Genomic DNA, 27484 nt, shown 5'->3' on the forward strand with positions numbered 1-27484 from the left:
TTCGGTTGTTTTTTCTCATACCATGCCTCATTATCTTGTTTTCTTGCTGGAGGAACAACTTTGTCTTTATGCTGTTCGGTTTTCTGTAGCTGTATCAGATGAAATTCATGAATGTATCAACATATTAAGAGAGTAATCATTTCAAAGAATGTAAACTTGTCCAAATATCTTCTCTTAGCAATTAGAATTGCCGGAGCTATTTCCCCACGGCCATAGTTGTGCTGTATGTGGCAAGGTGAAATGCAAGAGGCACAGGTAAATTAAATACGTGGCACCGGTAAGCTTAGTATTTCTTATATTTTGCATGTAGCCGTAGGAAGGTTTCTATGAAATACTGTTGCATCAACTTTTCCATTCTGTCCTGCAGACCTACTTTGCTTCTGGAAAATTATCAGCCATGGCTGGATCTGAAAGTGCCTTCCAAGGTTGATGCATCACTCTCAGAGGTAATTGCTGCGTCGTTTTCTTAGTGCCTTGAAATTCATTGAGTTTTTATTATGTATGTCTTAGACCTATCAATTCTGGTTCAATAGATAGTTCAGATGTGCTTCCTGTGTATGTTAGCTTGTTTCTGTAAAATTCTGTAAAAAAAAAAAGCAGAAGAACATATACTGGGAGCAGAGAGGCGAGATGGCCTGCTTGCTAATGCAGTCATGACTGTTCTGTAGTAGCATGCATAGAAGAAACATCTATGTAAACTGGGAAGTACATGGGAAAGAACATTTATAACTGGATGTGTCCGATTCTGAGAAAGTTAAGGATTTCAGTCTGCCTAGTATTTTGAAGTGGAGGTTAAGGGATTATTTGCTCCAGCTACAAAATTTTTGTAATGAAGATGGTAATTTCATGGTAGCTGATTTCACATCATCAGACAAAGCTGTAACAAAATCTGTCTAAAAAAGAAATTAGTAAATTTACTGAAAGAATAGCATAAACACTGTTTTTCAAGATGGCTGTAAATCAGGAGTTTTGTTTGTTCTTTTCTCTTTAAGAAGAACTATCCAAAGAGCCATTGTTCTTTGGGTTTGTTTTTTTTTCCTTAATTGGTAATTGATGAAATATATTGGCAGCTAAATAGATAATATTTTCTCCTTTTTTAAAGCTAGGAAAATATGCAAGCACATCTGTAGCTTTATGTCCATTTATTTAGAATTAGAACTTTGAGGTTCTGTGGTAGGAGGATGAACAATTGGCCTGTCAGAAGTGAGAAGATTCTTGCATGTCAGCTCTTGCAATTAACAACGTGGTGTGTGAAGTAAAAGCTGCGTGCAGTTATGGTATAAGCTAACACTTCAATTCAGCTGTGCGTGATGGTCTCCTGGGCACAGCCCACAGCAAGAGTAGCTAAAGAGTGAAAACCTTAAGGGAAGGGAGGGTTGGACAGTTGAGAATGTTTTTAAAAAAAACACAGATAACAACTTGTTGACTTCCTTTGGTTTAACGCAGTAACTTCCTCTGCAGTTTCGGAAGCTAGCATTTATTCTTTTAAACTTACTTAAATCTATTTTTTTTTTTAAATAAGTTTGGGCTTAAGTGTATCAAAATATTAATATTGCTGAATATATAATTTTAATAGGTTTATTTTTTTAATCTCCTGTTTTAATAATAGAATGGAAAATAAACGCTTTATGCATGTAGTATTTTTGGAATTTTGGGCGGCAAATAGCTGACGCATTTTACCAAAGGGTGTGGTAAATGCTGAAGAACCAGAAATTTTCCTGTTTAGCTTAAATGGGAATTTAATGCTAAAAAAGTTCTTTGTATTATGTCATTCATAAGAGATACTAGTAGATACCATAACTATCTTCTCAGACTGATCGTTAAAATGTGTTGCTACACATTGGCGTTTCGTATTTGATTGTTGTTGCTGTAGTTCTGCTTTTACCAAAGTGGTGTGGACTGTTCTTTGCTGTTGTTTTTTTTTTTACTTCAGTGACAGGTCCCTGGCCCCGCTTTATGTAGTGATACAGACAGCTTTTGTACATCTGTGCCGTGTTTCTCATTCTTTTCTTTGGGTGCTTAACTAGAGGGAAGTGCCAGACCCAGGTTCTGTGCCTTGCTGGGGCAGTGAGCCAGGGTAATCATCTTTGATGGACCCAAACAAGCTGTCTGTTTGATACACCATTTTCACCCGTGTAGGATACTGTTTGGAGTGAAAAATCTCATTGCCTTGTTCCCTCTTGTAGCTATTGTGTACTGGTTAAAAGGGTAGTGGGGATTCTACCGACACTGGATTATTCCTCTTGACCATCTGCTCTGGGGATGCAGTGTGTAATGTGTGTCTGGAATTGGATAGCCTGCTTTAGGTTGGAAGGAGAGGCTGCTCTTACTTTCTTTTGTGGGCTGGTCATACGTTAGAGGGAAGCTGATACGGTGAGAATTAAGATTAATGAGATTCTAAAGAAGTGCAGAGTGCAACCTGCTTCTGAAAAGCAGATTCTTCAAGTACTTGGAATAATTTTGGGATTTTTTTATTCTGGATTAGTTTTTCTAGTTCTTCCTTTTCAGGTTGAAGAATTTTGGCAATGTTCTCATTTCCAAGTGTTTCTAATTTGAATCAGTTGTATAGTCTTTAAGCTTGTGTTTTCAAGTGCTTGCAGAACAATTTAATACACATTCAAATCAGGAGGAATGTGAGTTGTTCTCACAAGTATGGATTTTTCTCTTGGATTCTGATGACAATTTGTCTCACTTTTGCAAATTCTTAATGTTTTACAACCTTGTTTTGGTTATCTAGCTGCTGCACATGGTTTAAAACAGTAAGAAAAGCCTGTGCTTGGACTTTCTTCCCCCGCTCATTTATGTTTATTATTATAGTTGAACTCTAAACTGCCTCAACCATGCATCTATCAGTATTTGATAGTTTGGGCTGTATTCTGTGTGAGAATAGTGCAGTGACCTAAGTGTAATTTTATTTCCTATTTCTAATCCATTGGGCTCTATGTTAGTTTCCCCAGCGTTTCCTTTCTTTGTGCGTTAGGATGCGATATCTGTTGGCCAGTTTTATGTTGTGTATAATTTTGGGTGCTACAGATTGTATAAGGGAGAATTGAATTCTATTATTCAGTTAATGAACTCAGCTCTTTCCCTACCATCTCATTTTTGCTGTGTGAGGGATGATTGCAAGTCAAATCTGGAAAGCTGCTCTGCTACTCTTGATCAGCGTCATGAAAGAAATGCCTTACTGGATCAAGGTGCTGTCTGTTAATCTCACAAACCTTTCTTTAGTTTGACTTGGTTATGGGACCAGAATTTTATCTCTTGTCTTTATTTTTTTTTTTTATTTATTTTCTAAAAGTAAGATACAGACAAATGCGTGACAAGACATCAGTTATTGTCTGAACGTGCTCTTTGCCAGTCTTAAACTCTTGCAGCAGCGTAGTGGCCTGCATGCTTTTTTATTAGGAATCTCTTGTTCTACCCTCAGAAAGTTGCCTCAGCTATCTAGTTGTGCTGTCTTCTAAGGCTTTTAAGATTGCTTTTGTGGTTTACTTATCATATCCTTGCTCCTTTCCAGTCTACCTGAGCCTGGTAGTTCTGACCTGTTACTGAATTGTTCATTACTCAGCTTTGTAGTTCCTCCTCCTGACAACTGGGGTCTGTTTTATGGCAGTCCAGAGAAAGCTTGTTCAGCAGCAAAGAATGACAAGCGCACAGTGTCGTACTGCATGCTAGAACATAATTTCTCTTTGTTTTTTCTTCAGCTGCTGCTTACAGTGCTACCTACTGCCTTTGGATTTACACTTGCAATCTCTTACCAATTCAAAACTGCTTACGCATAGTAGAACCAGTAATTTTGTAAAATACTTGAAAAGTAGGTAGGCTTTACCTGAAATGACTCATCGCTTGTATTTAAAACCAGAGAATAATACTTTACAGACAAGGAAATTGCTTATCGTTAGCTGCCATTCTTTGAGGTGTCTGATCTACTCTGTTGGCATGTGTTCGTAGCGTGAGTAGTTGAGCTTGAATAATATTGTTGGTGTTGCTAGAATGGAAGTGGATACACGTACCCTGCTTTTGTAGTGCTTTATTCAGTGGATGGTGTGACAGGTTTATTTCTGACTTGCAGAAGCACACTGATGCAGTCTGGAAGGCTCATAGGGTTCGTGGGAAGGCTGTATGCTCTGAACTCCAGTTACTGGCAGTCAATGACCTGTTATTACTTGAGTGCTTGTGTTTTGCAGTGTGGATGATTTCACGCTGGAGCACTCTTTTAGCTTCTGTACAGCACCTTGGTGTGACGGAGACTGTGTAGATAACTTGAGTTCTAGTAGAATGTGCCTTGGCCTGCGGTATCAGGACCAGTGATATGTGGACTTCAACTGCATTCTGGGTTAGTTTTCTGTCTCTGTGCGTGCTGCTTCTGGGTCTTCTGCTAGTGGGTTTATCTGTATGGCATTGTCCTGTGGAAACATTACCATAAACCCCTTACTTACAGTGTGACTGTGGAAGTGGAAGATAACAAGAGAAACACTGGCAAATGTTGATGGGGTAAATCTTGAAGAAACCTTATCCAGAGTGCGATGGGTCATCAGGTCTTGTGTCTTCCCTGCCTTCCTTGCTGATGTAATAACCACAGGAGGATGATTCTCTGAACGGTGTGTGTTTGGCGTAGCTAGCAGAAAGAATGAGATTTCTCACTGTTGGAAACAATTCTAGTGGCTTTAGAAGCCTCTGGACTGTAGGCAAACAAGTTATGTTAGCATCTGAGGACCTGGAACTGCAGCAACACGCACTGAAAGCCTGATGGACAGGCTGTTGGTTCCAAAGTAGTAGTCATGGTTAAAGAAAGCTCTTTCAAGAGGAGTGCGCTGTGCTCCCTTTGAGTACATGGTCTTGTGCTCGAAGGCTGTCCAAGCGGAAGATGTCATTGCTCTTCATGAAGAGGCACATTGTAAAAGTGGAGGAAGAAAGAAAAGGGATCCTTTAATAGATCACAGAATCATTTATATTGGAAAAGACCTTTAAGATCATCAAGTCCAGCTGTTAACCTTGCGCTGCCCAGTCCACCACTAAACCATGTCCCCAAGCACCACATCTACACGTCTTTTGAATACCTCCAGGGATGGTGACTCCACCACTTCCCTGGACAGCCTGTTCCAATGTGATGCACAGGATGGATTTTTCTGCAGGCCTTTGCTTTTGAAAGGCACTTTTTTGGAAGAGTCTGCAGTTTGGGCCCTGAAAGAGATTTGTTTTGGTAGAAACTCTGCATGAACAAAAATAATGCTGCAGTCAGTACATGCAAGAGTGACATTTCTATGGAATAAATCGGTGGGTCATGTACTGGCAGTGCTGTGGAAGGCATCAGGGGAATTGTTCTGAGTAGTCTGATCTGTTGCTCTTAAGGTCAATGGTCTGTGTTTGCTGACTGGAGCTGGATGCCATCTCCCTCCTCTTGTCTGAAGATTAACTTCCAAACTAGATTCTCTGGGATTTCTTGATCTTTTCTGGACTGGGAAGTAAAGCATGTGTTGTGATCTCCCCCCACCCCTCCACTCCACTTTTAATGGAAATACGAGATTTTGAGGGATCACACAATATTTAGCCTATCCATCCATCATCAACACATGATCATATTACATTTTCAAGATCTAATATTGCTATGGCACATAAGGGTAGGAGAAAAGTCATTGTTGGCTTTTGTTTGGTGCACAACACAGACATTTAAAGTTATCCCAAACTGGGAAACATCCTTGTAGAGAGAGGGTGAGGGGAGGGCTCAGTATTTCTCTTTCACCCTTAAAAACGAAGGGAGGAAAATAACTGAAATGGATAAATTGGAAAAGAGAGAGTATCTTACCAAATTTGAGTAGGTGATATTCCTTGTAATGAAGAGAGGAAAAAGACTTTTCATCAGCTGCTCAAGTCTGAGGAATTGAGAGGAATTTAAAAGGCCATAGTGTGCATTTTATTGGGTGTGCTTTTATAATAATGGGTAGAACAATGGTATGTAGTGCCCTAAAGGCAGTATATATTTAGTAAGTCTTGAATTCTTGCCGTGCATTACACTGTGAATGAGCGTAGCAGCAAATCTCTTAAGAAGAATAATACTTATTTTCATAAATGACACTTGTACATCAACTGCTACATTCAGCTTTCCTTCCAAACAGATTTTACGTTTTTCTTTGAACGCGGTAGCTTCTTTTGCAAAACTTTCCTTCTGTAGAATATGGCACGGCAGCCTCACGTAGCAACATACGTATTCTCTCTTACTACCCTGATCAGCATTGATGCTGCTGGGAACAAAGTGATCTCTAAAGCAGTCACTCAAATTAAGGGATACCTCGTGACAGGAGAAGGTAGTATGGACTGTATCTTGGGCTTCTAGTGAAGGAGGAGAGATCCTCCTTCCTTTTCCTTCTTTGTGTTTTTTTTTCCTCAGCACTGCCTGATGTTTCCCCTTCCCTTCAGAAGTTTTCTTTTTGCTAATCACAGTGCAAGGACTGTGACAGTTACTTGAAACTTTGTGTAGGTGTAAGGAGAGATGTCAGAGCTGCAGTCTCGCTAGCAGTACACCTTGTGCCCCATCGATTGAACAGGGACTGTCGCCTCCTCTGCCTCCCTCCCTTCTGTGATGTTGAAAGCCAAGCTGGACCAGGGTGTGCCTGTGACATGGCTGCAACAGCACCGGTTCTTCCTGATTAACCCAGGTTTTCTGACATGGGAAAGGCAACTACAGTCTTGACCTATGAAGAATAGATCTGACAGGAAGGATGGAAAAGCTTCTCCTACAGAGATGCACGTAGGTGGCATATACAGGGGCTAGGAACAGGAGGGAGAAGGCCATGAGGATACATGTAGGACAAGAACTTTGGGAAGTGCTCCAGCTGGGACTTCAGGAGATGGCTGGACCATAAAGCAGGCTTTGTTGAAAGCTGTGGTGCAGGATGTGGAGAAAGAAGAATGACTTTCCTAGGAATTGCTTTTTAGGATTCTTCTTTTGCTTTCTTTGTGAGCGGTGAGCGTACAGGATTGACTGTCCCACTTTGAGGGTGGGAGAGAGCTGGAAAAGGGAGGTGTGTTTGGATAAAAACAGGTGGAGATGTGTATAAGTGTAGGATGGGTAGCTGTGCCTGTGGGACACTCCACACTACATCAGAAAAGAACAAGGACTGATCGGAAAAATTGGGAAAGGGCTGTTTGAGGTAAGATGACATTTTTCATAGCATTTGCCTCACAGAGTGGCCACGGCACTGTGCTTCGTGTTGTCGGGAGTAAGAGTGGCAGCTGTTTCACATTGATAGCAGGTTAAACCACCACTTTGTTGCAATTTGCCCAAAGTACTGATTATTATGCAAAATTATTGATCTCACAATAGGATTGCAATGTACACGTTTGTATGTTAAAGTTTTATGATGTATGAATTATGTTCTTTGAGTTTTGGAAGGTGTGCTTTTGCCTCTTCTAACAAGGATTTATGGTAATTTGTTTTGTAATGTGGTTGTCTTTGTTCTGCACAGGTGCTTGAGTTGGTGCTGGAAAACTTCATTTATCCATGGTACAGGTATGAGCTTTACCTAAAAGTTAACTGGTTTTGACTCTCAAATATTTGTCAAACTGTTTAAGAAATAGTCACCTGAAAATAAACATTTCTGTTTCTTTAGTAAAAGTGCATATATAAAGCATACTTTTAAGTGCTACAGTTTCACCATTTTATTGTCTCTTAGCAGAGTAGAACAACAGGTCTTGTAATAATTTGGGCACGGTAGAGGTGGTTCTGAAATTTTATTTCATCCTGAAACCACTTTTAGATTATTCATTTTTATATGTTAATTTTCTGATAACTCAGAAGTACATATGGCTTTATTAATTTATTAAATTTATTTAAAAAATTATTAAAATTTGTGTAAAAGCTCAGACACCCCCCCCAAATTTATTTCCAGATAGAAGCATACTGATCTTTCATATTGCTTAAAAAAAATTAAAATCACTTTACAATTTTTTGAAAACAAAAATTCCGCTTTTGATTAATATAGAGAAGGTGTTTTGAACACGTTGTGGCCTTCTTCTTGCAGAACATCTGATGTGAGTGGTTATGCTGAGCTGAATAGAGTAGTACTGTGTAAATAATTTTAAAACAGTGTATAAAGGAAAACTTGTGCTAATTCTTTTTTGGTTTTTTTGCCTTGTTCCTTTAATATTAGTTAGTGTTTCAGAATGCTTTGCAAGAAGATACAAAAAATATTTTTACTTGATTGTGCTTGGCATTAATGTGTTAAAACACAATTTTGCCTTAATTCTGACTTTGACTTTTTTCATTGGATGGAAATGTTTAGTTTTGTGCTAAAAGAAATTGCAACTTTTTTTTTTCTTTTACGCTGTTTTTTTCTCTGTCTCTCTGGGATCTAAAACTTTCTGGGCAGATGATTTTGCCTGATTGGTTTTTAATTGTGGCTGATAACTGCATCTCTCGTGTCTACCTTTATATGATTAATACACTGAAGTATAAAACTTAACTGCCTACGAAAACAGCAGAGGGAGCTTTAGCACCGTGTATTGTGAATGATCAAGCTGAAAAATTCGAGGTTTTTTCAAATAGAGAAGACTAGAGCGTGTTCCATTGAGCTGTTTGATAAAGTAACAAATGTAAGGGAACCAACTTTTGTATTTCATAATTTGACATTAGGTGTTTTTGGCTGGTGGAAGGTGTCTTCAGTGTCTTTGTTTTGGACTGACAAGGAAACTTGAATTCCACATATTACTTACATCTCTGATGCTCAAGACAGTGGAAGTCTGGAATACATTGTATGGTGGGGACAGTAATAGGCAGTGCAAAACATTATTGTTATGCAGCTAGCCAGCCTAGGTTCTGCTCTGTCTTGCCCTCAGGTGAGCTGTATAGATGCTCCTACACTATCTCTAGTGTTACGTGGCTGTACCTCTGGATTTTGAACTGGCTCCATAAATTCACACCGTGCTGATCAGATCTAATAAGCTTTCCATGAACCTGAAGTATTGGGAGTTCAGCGAGCTATAATGCAGTTCTGCAGGACACAACTTGGTCCTGGAAGGCTTGCTGGTTTCAGTGTAACAGTAGTAGTGTCAGATCTGGTTTCACTCCCTCTAGACATTTAGGTGTTTCTGTGCTTTCCTGTATTTCCAGTGACAGTCGTGCAGGGAGGCTTGAACTGTTTGTGTGTGGCTGTTTGAGGTCTGTCTCATAGAGCATGTGAGTTCTGACGTCTTCTGCTTAGGTGTACCTACACTGTTTGCATAGCTCAGCTCGCCCTGGAGAAAGAACTCTTGCATTCGTGGAATGTTTCTACTGAGCTAACAAACCTTACTGACTTTAGATAACTTTTCACAGAGCCAAATCAGAAGCCTTTGCATCCAGACTACCCTTACGTATCAGTGTGGGTAACCACCAGCAGGCAATTCAGACTTGCCAGACTAGGCTGGTAAAACAGTTTGCTGCTTTCACTTGCAGAAAAGTCTGGGCATAAATCCTTATGCTAGCTGCCTCCCTTTCAAGTGAAGGCATTTGTGCAGAAGCTACCCCTCTCTCTTTTTTTATTGTGCCCTGCCAGCTGATGCTGTCTTGCAGCACCTTGCACACTCTGGACGTTAGAGAGGTAACATGATGTATGTCACTCGGAACCCCAGGAAGCGTAACACTTACCAGACATGTATATTACAAGATAAAATCATAGATTTGTTGCTTGGGAAATAAAGTGCTGCAAGCAGGGGAAAGCTGTGGTTTGGTTTTTTTTTTTTCATTAATAAACTGTGTAAGAATTTGTAATATTTTATTAGCTGGTTAAAATTTAGAGGCAAACATCCCTAAACTTGGATCAGTTTAGGGGAGTGAAGATTAGTACTTGAAATCCACTGAAATAGGTAGACCTATGTGCATGTTTTTGTTTGGTATTTTTCAAAGTATTTATACTGGTTATGTTGAAATATTTGTGTTAAGATTTTTTTTTTCAACTATGTGAGAAGAATAGAGCATAATTGTAAGTAATGCAAGTTTGTAGAGTTACAAAACACTGGTCTGAGACTGCTGCTTATGCTGTATATACCTTGCTTATACCAAGCTCATTTTGAATAGGAGAGTTTGAAGTTTGAATGAGTTGCTCTGTGCTTACTGCATTTTTTTGGTCATTGATGCTACTGCGACTCCAGTTCTCTCAGACTAGGTTAGAATCCAGTGATTAACACATTTTTGTAATACGTTACTATGAAAACATTTTTTCTTTGATAGTGACTGAAACCAGTGTTTTCACATATGGAGCTGCTTCTATTTTAAATGCAACAAAAAATCAGGATTTTTGTTGAGTTACAAACCATAGCTTTACAGTTTTATCGGCTTGCAACTTGTTTTCTTCATCTTTTTGGTAGGAGTTGGCCAAATTTTCTAAGAAATACGTGACACACAGAGGGGAAAAAATCCCTTTGCTATTTGTGCATGGCTTTCATTTATCAGTAGATCCCATAAGATTTTGTATGCAATAGCAGTTGGGTGTATCTCTTTTCAGACATTGGACTCAGTAACTGTTTACAATTAACAGACTGAGACTTTTTATTTTAGCAAATCTCTCCGTTACACTGACAGTTATGTTTTTAATTTTTTCCTCAATTTTTGGGAAAATGCAGTTAATTTTTACAATGTTTCCAAGTGAGTACTTTGGACCTCCCACTGTGTCACTAGGGATTTGAGATTTTTCAGGTTCTTTATTTTTTTTTTCCCCAGTCATCAGTCTGCTGATGATTAAAAGAATGTCTCTGCAAACCTATGGCACATTGTGAAAGTACGTGGCATCAAGTCATGTCCAAGTAGAATTAGCCAAGATACTGGTTATCCAAGGGCCAATAAAATAACAACTTCTTGATCCAAATTACTTTGTATATCTTGTTGTCTGTCAAATACTAGTAACACAATCATACAGTCTGTTTGCTAATCCCTTGGCTTCCTTTGACAATGTGGGTATTTGTGAAGCATATTGCTTACAAAATGTCAGCTGCTGATCTTAAAGCAAACCTTCCCCTACAGTATTCTTATCTGCATGTGATTAGCTGTTGGAGGATGGTTGTATTCCTTACGCCAGACTGCTTTCTTTGAGGTGTTTTTTCATGCAATTAGTTGTATACTTTGATCGTCAGGTCACTGGTTCAAATGCTATATAACCCAGGCTAATACTGCTTTAAAAAATCAGATTATGAGTAATATCACATGATGTTACAGGCATAACATTTTTATTTTTCAAATGTACTGTTGTTGCTTGTAATGATATATTTTTAAAGCAGATATTTGCGTTTACTAAACATGCAAAATTTTATTACTAAAACTGTGAAAGCAGGATGTAAGTTTCTTTGTTGTGTTATTATGCAGCTATTATGCTGCAGTTTTACTGATAGTCGTACTCTAATGTCCATATATGCTTAAATGCTGGTAGATTTTTACTCTTTCGGTTGCATTTGTGGAATGCTGTTATCACGGTCTCTTTTTTCCACTCGGTTTAGTTGCAGTTTCTGCATCTAAGACTTAGTGTGTTTCCCATTTTCATTCGGTTTTCCAAAAAAGATGAGGAGTTAGGTATTTTTATTCCTGAATCAACTTCTAAGTATTTTTGCTATGATTTTCCACTCAGCAGACTGTTGCAGCAGATGGAAACTGGCAAGCCAGATGAAAAGTTTAGATGATATTTTGACATAGGTGTTTGGGAATCTGTTTCAATTCTTCTTTATTACTTTGTTTCCAAGCAGCAACCATGTTAAGTAATTACAATTCTGTTCCAAGCAGCTATAGGTTGAGGTTTTTGTTTTGTTTTCTTTGTAATTGATGGTTTCACATATCATGCTATATCAAAAGTAGATCAACTTAAAAAAAAATAAATTCTGTCATTTGTTGGTTTCCTGTGCTGTGCTTTCTTTTCTTTTCTAAAAAATGGCAGTCTCTGTTTAGACCAGAAATAGGCCCAATTTTATATTTAGAAGAGAGCATATTATTGTATTAAATAGCATCTAAGTATTAGAACTTGTTGAAAAAATACCAATGCAAGTTTTTTATTGGAAGAGGCAGAGTTGAAACATGAGGGATGTACCTATTTCATTAAAAGCTCCATGAGAAATTACCAATTTTATAGTAAAACTTAAAAGAAGTTAACAAAGCCGGATTTCTACTAAAACAAAGGAAAATTATTTGAAATCTCAGAGTACAGAAGGTCTTGTAGTATGCAATATGGAAAATCTAATTTTGACTGCCTTGACTGGGGTAAGTGCTTGCAGTACTCTTATTCCAAAAGCTTTGTTGATACTAATTCAGTTTCACTTTGTGTTACTGAACTAGGAAACAATCACATGTGTGGAAAATAAGTTAGATTTTACTCGGTCAAAATCATGCAGACAGTATAGTAGAGCAGGAATTGCTATATAATTCCAGTTTACTGATGTATTTCTTAAGCCATTGTTATGTGCACAAGCATGATGGGATTGCTGTGTATTTTACTCAGGACTGCTCACTCTCTGTCCACACTTTGTAGCTTTCATTTCAGTTAATGCCCATTGAACACTCTGAGAACAGTTGATGTTTTTATTCCAGCCTTAAGTAGTGCCAAATGTGCTGTAGTTGGATTATATGTATTTTATTCTGTTTTCTTACAACACTGCAGAAATATTACTGATGATGAATCCTCAGTGGATGAACTGAGAGGCACGCTGCGTTTTTTTGCGTCTGTGTTAGTTCGGAGAATTCACAAGGTAAGGTGACTTAAAGGTATTAATGTTGGTTTTCCATGAGAAATAACTGATGTCCATATGTAGAGAGTTCTTCAATTTTTTTTAAAATGCTGATTCCAAAGTCAGTCTTACAGAGAGTATAGGCAGTTTCCACTGAATTGTCTTTTTGCGGTCTTCATTACCTCATTCTGGAGCTTATCCCATTTTTGGTTATTTAACCATCTTTGAAGGTTCATCAGTGGAAGTGTTTAATATCTGGTTGGATGGGGCTTTGCGCAGCCTGATCTAATGAAAGATGTCCTTGCCCACGGCGGGGGGTTGGACTAGGTGATCTTTGAAGGACCCTTGCAACCCAAACCATTCTGTGATTCTAGCAAATGGATATATTTTTTTACACCAGTGCAAGGCATTGTTAAAACCTTGGAATGATCTTTTAGCTGTCTTCTAATGACTTAATCAAAGTGGAAAAGATTTCGACTATTATTGAAAAAGAACTGTTAGAAAATGGTTAGCAGCGTACCCATCTCATAGCTTCTGCTTGCTTGACTTGTTTAAATGCAGACAAGGTCCTTACATTGTCTATAAAGAGTATCAGAATTAAAACAGGTATCGTTCTGTTATTAATGTAGTTCGTAAAAAACATTCTGAAGACTAAAAGATTCAATTTTTTTATTCGCTGTGTTTAATATATTAACATATGTACTCTCTTTTCTGGTAGAGTGCTTCAAGCCAGCTTTCTGGCTGTTCCAAGCCAGAAGAGTTACTCAGTTTCCAGATTTATTCAGTGCTGGCTTCTTTGTTGGAGCAACTACCATAAATATGTCTCTTTTTTTTTTTTTTTTTTTTTTCCCCCCTCCTTAGTAACAGCAATGTTTCCTGACCTACAAGTTGTACATGTACTCTGTCATAACTGATTAACAGCCTGATTCTGTCCTTGTTGTATATCAAATCCAGATGACTTTCTTGTTTACTCTAACTCAAGCATGTTGCTTTTTTAAAGTGAATATGGGAGAAGGTTAGGAAATGTCCGTGCAACACAGACATTATATGGAGGTATGAAAGTGGAGTAAATCTTTCAAAGTGAAAATCTAGAGCAAGGTCTTGAAATTTAATTTTGAGTTTTAATACGTGTGGGTATTAGTTGCATTGTTAGTAGATCCATTGTTGATTCAGAAAATTATGATGTCTCCTCTATTGATCAGGTAATAAGATATTACTGGTGTTATCTCAGATCAGCTATAGCATCTTTAAGTAGTGTTAATTTACCATATTTGCCTTGGACAGTAATTAATTAAATGTAATGCCTTCAGTTCTATGTATCTGGGTAGACAACATGTGCAAAAAAACTTAAAACATATACACATATTAAGCACAGTCAGGGGAACTACAAAATAAAGATTATCACAGAAATGCATTTCTCTCTACAAATGTTTGGATTTATTTGTATATATCCTACAGAATAATATCATTAATTCTGTCTCTTTGTGTGAAGTGATACAAGTATCTCAAGCAAAAAGATACTCATATTAACTTTGTGTTTTGGAACAAAATTGAAACTTGGCATGCTCAGCCATTTAGGGGAGCATGGTTGCTTATGCTATGCTATATTTTTCAGCTCATTTTTTTTTTTCAGCTTTTTTTTTTTTTTCTGCTGAACAAGTGTTTCTGTGTGTACACATGCCCACATACAGATTCCGACAGCCTTAATAGCTGTGAAGCATGTACTACTGAAAATGTGTGTAGAAGTCAGAGTTGATACACACATTGCAAATAAAATACCAATTTTTTGTCGTTTTAGGAATCCTAGTTTAAAATTTCAGTAGTTAACTGAAAAGATAGAATGCTTTATAGCCTTCCATCTCTGATACAGTGTCCTTTATAGCCTCATCTGAGAAGAAATTAATCACCGATTGCACAATAAAATAGTCTTATACCTTTGCCAAATAGCACTCTTTCAATTTGGATTTGTTATTAAGTGCTTGAAAGCGATAGTTCTAGCTAATAGACAAAATTTGTAAATTCAGGAACTACTGTGCGTAAGGAAAAACAGACTTTTTTCCTTTTTTTTTTTTTTCAGTTATAGCTTGGATCTTTTCGACAAATAATCTTCTATGAATTCCTTTGTTTTCTTTGTTTTCTGTTTAGGGCTGCTTAGGTGGGTTTGTCGGGACACGGTTGCTGAACAAAGTGACCAGCACTTCAGACTAGTTAGCTCTTGAAATACCCCCCCTGCCTCAATGTGGAATTTCCTTATTGTGGCCATTTCTGGGTTGGTTATAGGTTTTGAAGGGAAGTGAAGGTGTCCCTTTGTATGATGTGGGTAGACCTGCATCTGTTGAAATTTTTGTCAAAAGTTGATATTATCTACTAAAAGTGTCGGTAACAGTTTGCTTGCTGTGCTTTTTGACTCGCCTCTGCAGGAATAAACACTCCCCTGTCCCTATGTTCTGTAGGAAACTCCTGGTTGATTGAAATTACTGTTGAAATGTGAGTCTAAAAGGACAGGGTTTTCCACCGATGAGCAGAAGCTCCGACTTTCTTGCTTGTAAATAGGAGTTGACCTTAATTTAGTTACAGGAGTTCTAGCTGCTTGTACTAGCTTGGCTGGGCTGGCCAGGTCAGGTCATAGCTGTGCAACTGCAACGTTACAGAGCAGTGTGCTGTTCTCCTTGCACAACTGAATAAACAACCCACTTTTCTGTCGGCTCTGGTGGGGCCTTGGCAATTACAGTTCTGTCCTCGACTGGGAAAAAGCACTTTTATGCTTCTGTTTCATTACTTCAGGTCTCTGTTTGACTTAATATTGGGGAGAGACAAACCCATTAGGAAAGAAACTTGTTTGGAAATCTTAAATTTTGAGCATTTGCAACTATGTTTCTGCTTCTCTGAAACCTCTTTGGCTCTTGCTTAAAATAAAGGGCGTGCACAGTGTTGAATCAGTTTCTAGATAAGTTTCTGTGGAAACTACGGCGACTGATAAAGAAGAATCCCTTGAAACCGTAAAGCCTGGGGACTGGGTGGCTGTGGAGAGAAGCTCTGCTGCAAAGGACGTGGCCCCATGGTAGACAGTAAGCTGAGTACGAGCCAGCAGTGTGTACTGTTAATAGAGCATCCTGGGCTGTATTAACAGGAGCAGAGCCAACTGATCGGGGAAAGTGATTATCTGCCTTTAGTTGATGGTCTTTGGACAGCATCTAGGAGCCCAGTTTTGGGCTCCCCATTACAAAAGAGACATTAGTAGAGTGGAGCAAGTTCAACCAAGGGGCCACCAAGATGGTTGGGGCTGGAACGTTTGACCTGTGGAGGTCCTGAGGTCTGTTTGTGCCTAAATTGTTCTGTGATTTTCCTTTCATTTTCGTAGCCATCAAGGAAAGCATAAATGCAGGACTCTAATACAATCCTTGGTTAAATCATACGTGCTTTTTTTTTGATTCACGTGGTGTCATTGACATTAACAGTCACCTTGACTCAGTAACTCAAATTTTCTTTTGGTTCTGTCATTATCTGAGCTGTGACTTTTTTTCTGCTTATCATAGAGAGGAAGGTTTCACTTAGCTTTTATTCCTTGTGGACATGATTGCTGAGGGATTGCTGAGGGTTAAGGTATACAAGTACTAGAAGCAGAACATTGTTAACTTGCTTTTGTTCGTGGTCAGATCTTCATGTGGAGCAAAGCTTCGTATACTGTGACTTGGAAATCAAGCTGCATTACTATAATTATTGCAATGGAAGAATCATAATGGGAACAAGCTGACAATAAATGTGTTAACACTATTATTTATGGCATTTAGTTCTACATGATGTTATATGCTTTGCCCAGAAGAATGAACATACTGTCAGTTCATGAGAGAATTAATGGGTTGTTTCTTAAGGGTTCATTTTATGGTTAGAATGGGGACATATAAGCAAATTAATATGTTTGATAGTTGTCTGTAATAAATTTGAGCAAAAAGCCCTAGAACAATTCTGGGTTTATTTTAAAACTATTCTTTAGGTGGATATTCCAACTGTTGTGACAAAGAAAATGCTCAAGGCAGCGATGAAACACATTGAAGTGATAGCCAAAGCCAGGCAGAAAGGTAATGTAAAGACTTAATATCTTGTCAGTTTCAAAGGGTAAGTGTAAATGTTTCTTTACGCATGTTTGTTACTATATTTGCTAAATCTTTGCATCCTCACTGCCTTGTCTTTTTTTTTTTTTAAAAAAAAGAAGTGATCTTTTTGCATTTTTCTTCTGGAGGTTGCAAAGACAAATAGGGAAAAAGTTACACTACAAATAAATCTCTCAGTTTTGATTTTCATTTTCCCACGTTGAAAATACTAAATTTCTTTCTCTGTATAGTAAACAGGAATGTGGTTTTTGTTTATTCAGGGCGATCAAGATCATTTAACAAAGCTTCTTGAAGTTTTTCCTCTATATTCCAGATGAGCAATTATAGATGAAAGGATTTGCATGTCCATGAACTGTATTGTAACTGTAACTCATAGCTACAATGATTTTGCCATCTGTACGCTAACATGAACAGTGGAGTTCTTCAGTACATTGAAAAGTTAGGTTTATAAGTCACAGAGAGACTTTGAACAGTAGCATGTTTAATTATTATCCCCCCAAAAATATCTTCACAAGCCTAATTTAAAAATTATATTAAAACTTCACACTGAAGGAATATTTGCAAAATATTTGCTTATAAAAGAATACTTCCAATGCTTCCTGTTGGAAAATAGTTACCTTTATGTTTTTTTCACTGGCTGTGTTCCACTAAATGGCTGTATCCACTAAATGTGGTTTCATTTTAAGCATAGATGTTTACTTTAACTGGAGTCATGAACTTTCTTCCATTCCCTCAAAACGTCTGCTTGATATCCGTAAATATAAGCCATTGGTTCTGTGGTAATGAATAACATGAATTATGAAGACATAGTGTGATCATGTTAGATATCTTTGGTGGCACAACAGCAATTTCAAGATAATAGATTATCTTGCAGTGCTGAAGATGCCAGATTTCATATTTCCTGTGATTTCTACTGAGGAGTTGGAAACACTTCTCTGTAGCAGCAAAGAACTGTATCTTAAATGTACAGCGTTGAAAATACAGCCATTTTCTTCAGTGTTCTAAAGGAAAAGGCTTGTTCCCCGAGGGCAGATATGTGAAGTAGCAGCTGAAAGTAACTTTTAGTGGTTCTTTCTAGTAAAGGTTGCTAAACCAGCCACCGTAATACATCGTTCCGAGGCAGCTTTCAGACCTTGCTTCGGTTGCCAGTTGAGCCTCGCCTTTTCTGTTTGTTTTTCTCAGTCCTTTTTCAAATGATTGCTTTAGGGGGCATTTCCTTTTATCCTACTCTTGGTACCCTTACGTCTTTTAGTAATTCCTCGCTGTTTGCACAGACACCTCCATGATTCATTACCTGTTCTTGCCAGAGAACACATTCCTCCTCTCTGCTGTTAGTGGCACCAACTAGGCAGATTTATCAGGCAATATACATCCATGCATCCCCCATATCAGCTGATACCACTTGTTCTTGGCTGTGAAGGACAAGCTAGCAGGCTTCTGCACTAAATTCAATATGCTGGAAACAAGCTTTAACCTTCTAGGTAACAGGCATGTATTTTGTGTCTGACCAGTGCTTAGTGTGGCTCTTGGCACGAGGCTGTGCCGGATTGCAGCTAGGTGTGATTTATTACAGCTCAGTTCTTGCCTTTGAAGTGACTTGAAGGAATACAATGTTGTTGCTTCTAATTAATATGTATAGTTTTTAATGTGATAAAGCAGGTATTCTTTCAACTCCATACAGCTACTTATAAGCAGCACTCTTGGAGATCCTTGTACTGGTTTTGGTTTGATTTAAACTGTTCATTTAAACTGTTCATTGATTTAAAATGTTCATTCACATTTGTTTCTAAATGTTCTAAGCAGGGAACAGATATGTAACAGGATGGAGTAAAAGTTGCAGTTGATTTCAAATTGTGTTGTAGGCTGGTCAGTTATGTAGAAGCCAAATGAAAGGGGGACTGTGAAGGAGGTCAGGGAAAAAGCAAATAAAGGCAGACTTTGGGCAAAGCAGTTTTTTTGAAAAATCATGATGTTGAGTTCTTCAGTAATTGTAAATGAGAAAACATTCTGGAAAGCATGCAAACTGCAATTGTTTGGTGAAGGAGTTCTTATTTCAATGTGAGGTTTTATTTTTACATAGCCAGGCTTCAAAGACATTGTATCCCTTTTTGGCAGTTGTATATGTACTAAAAGTATTAACTTTTTAGCTCAAATGAAAAGCAATCGTCTCTTATGTCACAATGAGAAAAAAGCTGAAACAACTTGTAATACTACTTTTTTTACTTGCAGTAAAAAATGCAGAATTTTTGCAGCAAGCTGCTTTAGAAGAATATGGACCAGAACTCCATGTTGCTTTGAGAAGCCGAAGAGATGAGCTTCACTACTTAAGAAAACTTACTGAACTTCTGTTTCCTTATATTTTGCCCCCAAAGTCAACAGAGTGCAGGTATAGAAATTATTTAAATTTTATTCTTTAAAGTATCTGTACACTATGTAATACAGTAATTTTGGGGAGTGAAAGAATGAACTCCAAAGTTATCCTCCTCATCCCGTCTTATCCATTTGCTTATGACTTTTTGATTGGTCTTAAAAATAGCACGCTTAAGGTATTATTAAATACTAAAATATTTCCCAGTAAAATGTAACAACATTGGAAACTTGACTTAGAAAATTATGTACTCTAGCGTTGGTTCTGATTTTTTTTCTTCTTTTTTTTTTTTCTTTTCAGATCCCTGGCTCTTCTGATAAGAGAGATTCTGCCTGGTTCTGTTTTCCTTCCCTCAATGGATTTTTTAGCTGATCCTGTAAGACTTCAGAGCGCAGGAATAATCTTAATTTATTCAGTATTACTGTTTTCCTACTAAGTATGTTGTGGTAAAGCAAATGATGCACGATGACTTTAGTGCTGTGCATTCTTACTGGGTAAAAGGAAAAAATCTTGCGGCCAACTTTTTTGTTTGTTCATTATAACCAATTTGAGTGCTTAACTGGCTGAACTAACTTAAAATACAGTATTGGAATGATCTCTTAAGAATGCATTTTTAATGAAGGACTGTAATTCCTGTCAAATGGGAAAATGCTGTGCTAGTATAAGCACCTTCAAATTGCTATAGCTACATTTAAACAAGAACTCAATTACTTGAACTCTAGCTGTATGTAGCTTTATAGCAGTCTAAGTAAACCAGCCTTTTTTGCAGCTTTATTGAAATAAATTCTTTTGTCCTTAATTCTGCAAATAAGATGGCATTTATTTCTAAAGGGAGAACGCTGCCATCTTTGATTTTATTTATGCATGTATTTTAATAGGCAAATTCCAATACTTTTTGAAGGTATTGCCTAGCTGCAAACAGAAAGTACTGTATCTGTGAAAGTATTAGTAATTCATTAGATCTGCACTAATAGTAAAAATACTTACTAGAGCTTTCCTCCACTGGGTAAAGGATGTTTCTGTGCAGATCTCTTCAGAAATTCCCTGACTTGTAAATATTTAGGGAGACTGTGAAAGCTCAATTCTGAAACATGTGTTGCCAGGCTTTGGTTTTTTAAAGCATTAATAAACTCACAGGTTTATACTTAGGCATAATGTAGTAGTGAAATGATTTTCATCTGACTTGTTGAGTTTCTTTAATATTAAATTTTGTATTGTTTTCCTGCAGGACACTGTCAACCATTTGCTGCTGATCTTCATTGATGATAGTCCAGTGAGTATTGACAAAGTTAAACCAGTAGTAATTTGTTCCCCCATTAAGGAAGCTTTCTTGCCCAACTGTCTCTTGACCTTTTTTTCGGCAGCCTGAGAAAGCAACTGAACCTACTTCTTCATTGGTTCCATTCCTTCAGAAATTTGCAGAACCAAGAAATAAAAAGCCATCTGTAAGCAAAGGCAACATTTATTTCCTTTCCTTCTTTGGATAAATGTTTTTGTTCTAAAACTCTTTGCATTATTTATGTACTCACTGAAACTTTGAAAATTGGCTGACTGCATTTTTTGACTTACTAAGGTACTGAAACTGGAGCTAAAGGAGATCAGAGATCAGCAAGACCTTCTATTTCGGTTTATGAACTTCCTGAAACAGGAAGGGGCAGTCCATGTGCTGCAGTTCTGCCTGACTGTAGGTAAGATTGCGTACGTGTGCTGAGGTGTGTTTCATGATCTTTAAAAGCTTTAAGCATTTGCATGTTGAAGTGAATATTCAGTCTCAGAACTAGGCAGCATTGTTAAGCAATGTTAACCTTTTCAAATCTGCGTTCGCTTTACTTTAATATGTCCTGATTCTTGAATACTAATCTTGGCAATGCTAGTGCTGGTGTGGACTGTAGGTCTTATTTATATTTCTGGTTTTTGGTAGAAGCCATATGTTTTAAAGCAGAATATTTTAGAAATATTCTAAATATTAGAATAGAATATTAGAAAATAGAAAAGAAAAGAATTCTGGCCACTGATACAAAGTACAAATGATTCTTTTTAATATGTGGTTATGGTGGTTATTTCTGAAATTATCTGTTCATCATGAAATGCTTCTCATGTTCTTCTAGCTTTTAAAGTCTGATTTCTGTAAAGAACAGAAACATTAAAGGTGTTAAAACCTTCTATTCAGTAACTTGTATCTTGCTTATGAAGCATGTAATTGGATTTACCATTACACAAATGTTTCAAAAGCTTTCTACTTTATAATAGTAAGGTTTTCTGTGAAAGTTCTGTAAGTTAGAATGGTTCATCTCAAGGTTTTTTTTGTCAACTGGCTTACCAAAATAATGTTGGTTTTTGCTTTTAGTAAGCAAGTATTTCCATGTTGCGTAGGAAATAATGGGTTTGTCTTCATTCCCAAGCCCATACATACACCAGAAAGATGTCAAATACATTCAACAAACTTTCATCTCCTAAAATACTGTAGAAATCATTATTCATTACATAAGCGAAATATAACTAATCTCTGTGCTTTTTATGCGTTAATAATCCTTCCAAACATGTTGGCTTTTTGTCAGAAAGCTCCTATCCTCACCAAAAATCCAACAAAGCAACGGCCTGTTCAGTGCTGGTGGTACTTTCAGGGGGGTTCTACACTGACCCTTCCAGAGTTCTCTAGAGCTGCTTCCCTCCAGCAGGAGGGCTACTCGGAATGTGGCAGTTGCCCATGATCAATGTTTTTTTGGGGGTAGACATGAAAATTTTCTTTCTTCTAAACTTCTCCTGCATTCTCATAAGTGGCAAACCTGTGTATTAGCTTATAAAACAATGAATGTCATTTAGGTCTCTCAAGTTACGCTGTCCCAAACTGTCTACTGTAGTTTGTTCTTCACTTGATAGAAATATTTTGGCTAAGAATCACTTACTGAGGAAAATAAACAACAAAAAAAAAACCACCAAAAAAAATCCCACCAGAAAAGTCCAGAATGATCTAGGCAGATTTTCTCTAGGTTAAGTTTATTTTTTTCTGTTACTTGAAAAATTAATCAAATGCTCGAACACTACCTGATTTTCCCTCTTTCCGGCCAGTAATCACGCTGTTAACAGGATGGGCCAATAAATCAAGTAGGATTGCACAATAATTGTGCTGAATAGAATTTTTATTTTGCCAGGGGAAGTTCATTTTCAAGTTAGTCTGATACTAAAGAAATTAAAAATATTATGATGGATTGGGTCTTAGGAATGAAATAGTATGGGCAGATGACTGGTATAAAGGGCTGCTGGGGCTCCATGTGTGTTTAGCATGAACTGGAAATCATGCTAAAAGAAAACTACAATTTACAGTTTGGTAATTTGGGAAGAAAAAGATCATTCTTCTGATTCAGGAACAACTTCATGGATTTATCCTTACTGCGGTAAGGGATGTTTAGTTTTAATTGCAATTAGATTTTCAGTAACAACTTTATGAACAAATCTGGATTACAGTTAATAAGGTAGCTACCTCATTACTTGAGATTTTGAGATGTCTTATGTTTCTTCATTTTAAAGTTTTGCAAATTACTGTATCTCCTGGAAAATGGGTTGATGCTATAGGTTGGTTCAAGATGCTATTTGTTTGCCAAGTTGATCAACAAATACATTTTCTTTACTTCTCAGAGGAATTCAATGACCGAATTTTGCGACCAGAACTATCAGATACTGAGAAGATGTCTCTTCATGAGGAAGTACAGAAAATTTACAAAACTTACTGCTTGGATGAAAGCATTGACAAAATCAGATTTGATCCTTTTATTGTGGAAGAGATTCAAAGAAGTAAGTCTGAATTTGAAAGGAATAATTTACACTGGAATTTAAGCAGCATTCTTTAATAAAGTGAAGACTAATTCATCTAAATATGATCAACCTTTACTTTTGGCATAGTTTGAAAAATTATTACCCCCTTGTTATATTGTGCTTAAGCCTTGTTTGTCAGTTTATTTCTATTTTTGTCAGACTTACAGCAGTTAGCAAAACAATCACAAACTAAGACCAGAAACCCCCCTCAACTTTATATGCCTATATATGTATTTATAATTTTTTTTTTATAGTTGCTGAAGGTCCCTATATGGACGTTGTGAAACTTCAAACCATGAGGTGTCTTTTTGAAGCTTATGAGCATGTTCTTTCTCTGCTTGAGAATGTTTTTACTCCTATGTTCTGTCACAGTGATGAGGTAAGTGTGAAAGATGTGAAGAGTAGTCTTAGAAGTAAGATTGTATTTGGTTTAGGATACCTTATTTACAAGTCATGTGCATGTGGAACTTAAAAATCTGTCTTTGTTTTCCACTTTATTTAACATTCCAGGGGTGGGACCAGTCTCAGTATGAAAATTGAACTTATTTTAGTTCAACACAGAGTGAAAAAACACCCTTCATTTTTTGATGTAACAATTTTTGTATATTACTACTATTACAAAATCCTCTCCACCCCTTCTTTTATGATTGCAGATTCAATGCAAAAGTAATTTGCGTGATAGATATACAACACTACCAGGAATCTCTTTCTTTAAGCATCATTGTATTTTTAAAAGTAGAGAAAGGTACAAAGGTTGTATTTAGGTACTTTCAGTGTTATGCATCCCAGCAGCTAAAAGTAAGGTCTCTGCTTTCAGGAAGGTCATTCAAAGCAGTTTACTAGGTATTTTAAGATTGCTCTGTGACTGCGTACTGAATGCAAGTTTTTTAAAAAAATTAAATAATACATATAAATTTTTGTTATATATATGTTTTTATATATATATATACACACACACACACAATTATGTAAATCTATATATATGTATAAATAATTCCCCACACTGCCTAAGCTGCCTAAGGCTTTCTAATAGGAAACACTCAGGAGTGAGTCAATTCTTGTCCGTTTTAGTGTTTGTGTATGTAAATCAGGTTGCGTATGTTAAACTTCTCGCATTATTTTGGAGCAGAATACATTGACTTGTCCTGGGAATAGGTACTTAACCTTACTTGGCACTATTCTTAATAAAGTGTATTTCTAAGAAATAGTTATAAGGCTTCAAATGCTTGATTTTTTAAATTGTATTTTTCTAACAAGGAAAAGACATGGATTTTGGTACTTAATTTTAGTTATATTTCTGTTTTGGTTTTCATTTGTCAACCTCAAAACTACGTAAAGTAAAAAGTCCTGGGAGCATGTATTGCAAATTTGGTCTGCCCTTTTCCAAATGAATATTCTAAGTGCTAGGTTATGGTCACCTTGCCTTTTGTTTTGTTTCCTGAATATGCAATGTCGTGACATAGTAGCCCTTACCTCAGTTTGTCCAGTGTTTTCTTTGATACCTTGTTTATCTGTTGTAGTACTTCAGACACCTTTTAAGAGGAGCAGAGTCACCAACACGCAATTCAAGGTTTAACAGGTAAGTATGGTAGAATCTTTTAAGTGTGTTTGGTTTTTAGTTAAAAGCATCAAAATATTAAACTAGGAATTTTGCTACTGCCTGATACTAACGACTCAATTTTGGGGTCTTTTATTTTTTTTAATGGACAAATTACTGAAGGGGCAAACAGTATTATACACAGTGTCTTTTTGCTTTCAAGTGGTTTACGTTAAAGAATTCTAAATGTGATATAGACCTCGACATTTGAGAAGGGGGAAGGGAAAAATAAAGGTACAGTGAGAATAAGATAACATGGAAATAAAGTGGTGAGAAAACTGACTGTATATATAAAATACAATTTTGTTGGTGCAGAGCTGTGTCATCTTGGATTTCAGCTCTTACAGGGGCAGGTGCAGTGTACCCTGTGTCTAACCAATCCAGTCACACAGTGGGAATCTGCCCTTGTTGTAACAAAGATGATTTGCCGTTTCTCCTAGGTCAAATGTGTTTTCTGTCCCCCAGCTCGCCCCATTCATTGCAGAAATGTAGCATCAGAAGCCTTGTTTCTGTTTGGGCTATATACTTAGAGACCACCTTCAGGCTTCTTAGGGCCTGTGGGGGAGAAGAGCATCTCCTGCGGTATGGATGGGTGATTTTCCGCTGTGGCGTTAGGCTGAGTAAGCTTGAAGCCTCATAATTTCTTGTCTTTCATTTTATGCTAGATGGCTCAGTCATAGACTAGCCCAACTGAGTTACTCTTACCGTCTAGCCAAAAGAAGGAAAACTTCAGTGAGACAGTCTTTAATTTAGATAGACTTTCTTTCTTGGTGTGAAATAAGATCCATGGTGGTGAGAAAATGCTGGTGTTTATCATCTTAGATTACTTTTCTAGAGGAGTAATGACAATTTATTTAACTTCTACTTTCATCAGAGATACACCTAGCAGCAACCCTCTTGATTTGCAGCTGACTGTGAAGTGTGTTATTGTGAGATCCCTTTCTCTTCTGCTGATGTTCTTCAAAAACTACATGATCGTTCTCTTGAAAGTATCTCCGTTGGTGACATCTATTACGTGGTCATAGTTCTTGTAGATCCAGGACTCCAGCTTTGGTGTAGTGCTTTCTCAGATTGGTGCTGACAAGCTTCTGTTTCCTTAGTAAAGAGGCATGGAGGGCAGCTAGACCAAACTGCATTTCTCCCCTGCGTGATACTCCGCTAGGAATGGTGACCTTACAACACACTCTGCTTGCTGTCAAAGATGGCTACAGGGTTTCATCCAGACCTCTAAATAGGCCTTGTGGTATCTTTCCTAAAATTATTCTTATCAAGGGTTGAAAGTATCCTGTCATACACTTCGTAAATGTAGTTAAAGTGCAAAAACGTTTAAGTCACCTCTTTGGTGCTTGACTTTTCAAAACAGGGTGAAATTACAGGCAGTCTCTACCTAGAGATTTTTAAATGTATCTCTGGCTACAAAATAAACTTTGTTTGGGAAACTGTTACAACGTATTCCTCTGGAGTTCAAACAGTATCCCTACCATTACTGAAAATGTATCTGGTTTACATTTTAGAACAGTTTGAATGCCTTGAGTATATATGCTGGTGTACGATATGAGATACTATATGGTCCTGAAGTGGTGCCTCCGCGATTATTTCCATGAAGCAGAGGTCTTATCAGAGGTCCTGTCTGCAAGCATTTTGCCTGCTGCTTTGGAGTTTCCCTCTGCAGAATATGGTACAGTCAGTCACTGCTGGGGGGGGGGGCGGGACGGGAAATAATTTAAAAACGGTTACATATGGAATTAATCCAGAAGTTATCCATATGCACATACCTTATCTTGCCTTCTCTTCCCTATTCTAGCATTAGTTCCAGTTGAGAGAACTTATATGCAAATAGATTAGGGTTTTTTTCCATATCTTTGGTGCTTTGCAAGGGGTACTCTGTGTATATTGTATAGATACTACTGGTTAAAAAGTCAGATAAAGTAATATATATGAAATCCCGGTGGAATGTACGTGTGGGTTATGTGTTGAAAGATTTCACTTATTGTAAGAAAAGAAAATTATAGAGCAGTTTCTAGAAAACACAAGTGGGAAAGTAGGAGGAAGTGTCTATCTGTGCGATTTCTGGTTTGAATTACTTCTTTGAACTGTAAAAAATAATCATGGCTTTTTGTGTACAGATAGGACAAGTAATGTGCTGTGAAAACTGCTAAGGTAATAGATCAGAAGTTACAAGTATTTCTGGAGTGTAAAGAAGTCACATTGAGGGTATTCTGATAATTTGATAACTAGCTGTGGTTGTCAACATTTAACTCCGTAACTGGTATTTTCCACCTAATGTTTAATGTGTGCGGCCAATGAAAACTGATGTTTTAAGTTGCAGTTCTAGCAACTTAATTTTGGGTGTGTAGAAGAGAGGACAAGAATTCACTCTCCCTCTCTCACATTTATGTATTTATAATACATTACTACATTACTTAAAGATATTCTGTGTTGGAAGTCTTAACAAAAAAAGCAAAGCTGTTATGCGGTGTAAAATCCCAGATTTCAGGATAGCTATACATCTGTCTTGTTTTTCTATATACCATGACCACATACCGAAATAGATACATCGTGATTTCTCATCATTGGGATAGCAATGCAAATAAAACAATTTTTCAAGTAAGGGACCAAGCAGAAAAGATACTAACAATTCTGAGGAGTGGTTAGGAGTAAAACCTACAGAGTTAAAGTCTCTGAACTGTTGTGTGTAATGTAATTGTTTGTCGCCATCGGTTCCAACTTGGTGGGTTATGTTTCCAGTTGCACAGTTAACATGACTAAAGACGGTGTAAGATGCACTAGCATCAGTTCATCTTGTAAAACAAAAATCTAAAATTTGAGTATTTCAATCCCTTATCAGTTTGTCCAGAATTCAGGAGCGTCAGTGAAATAAAATCACGTGTGCGGTGACTGTGTTCATCTATT

The 27484-nt window shown here is 37.3% G+C and overlaps 1 protein-coding gene across 6 annotated transcripts in view; it reads left to right on the forward strand.

Moving 5' to 3' along the window:
- SNX14 (sorting nexin 14) overlaps positions 1 to 27484 on the forward strand; it is a 64866-nt gene that overhangs the window by 10778 nt on the left and 26604 nt on the right. For all 6 annotated transcript variants that reach the window (XM_080389321.1, XM_080389320.1, XM_080389322.1 and 3 more), the window contains 13 exons: positions 179 to 255; positions 368 to 446; positions 7467 to 7510; positions 12615 to 12702; positions 16676 to 16760; positions 19023 to 19179; positions 19462 to 19537; positions 20390 to 20434; positions 20526 to 20606; positions 20735 to 20849; positions 22798 to 22953; positions 23229 to 23353; positions 24495 to 24553. In XM_080389321.1, the coding sequence (XP_080245447.1) occupies positions 179 to 255; positions 368 to 446; positions 7467 to 7510; positions 12615 to 12702; positions 16676 to 16760; positions 19023 to 19179; positions 19462 to 19537; positions 20390 to 20434; positions 20526 to 20606; positions 20735 to 20849; positions 22798 to 22953; positions 23229 to 23353; positions 24495 to 24553 (1187 nt within the window). The remainder of the gene's footprint in view (positions 1 to 178; positions 256 to 367; positions 447 to 7466; positions 7511 to 12614; positions 12703 to 16675; positions 16761 to 19022; positions 19180 to 19461; positions 19538 to 20389; positions 20435 to 20525; positions 20607 to 20734; positions 20850 to 22797; positions 22954 to 23228; positions 23354 to 24494; positions 24554 to 27484) is intronic.

This window comes from Falco punctatus (genome assembly GCF_963210335.1).
Source record: "Falco punctatus genome assembly, chromosome: 5".
NCBI classification, from domain to species: Eukaryota; Metazoa; Chordata; class Aves; order Falconiformes; family Falconidae; genus Falco; species Falco punctatus.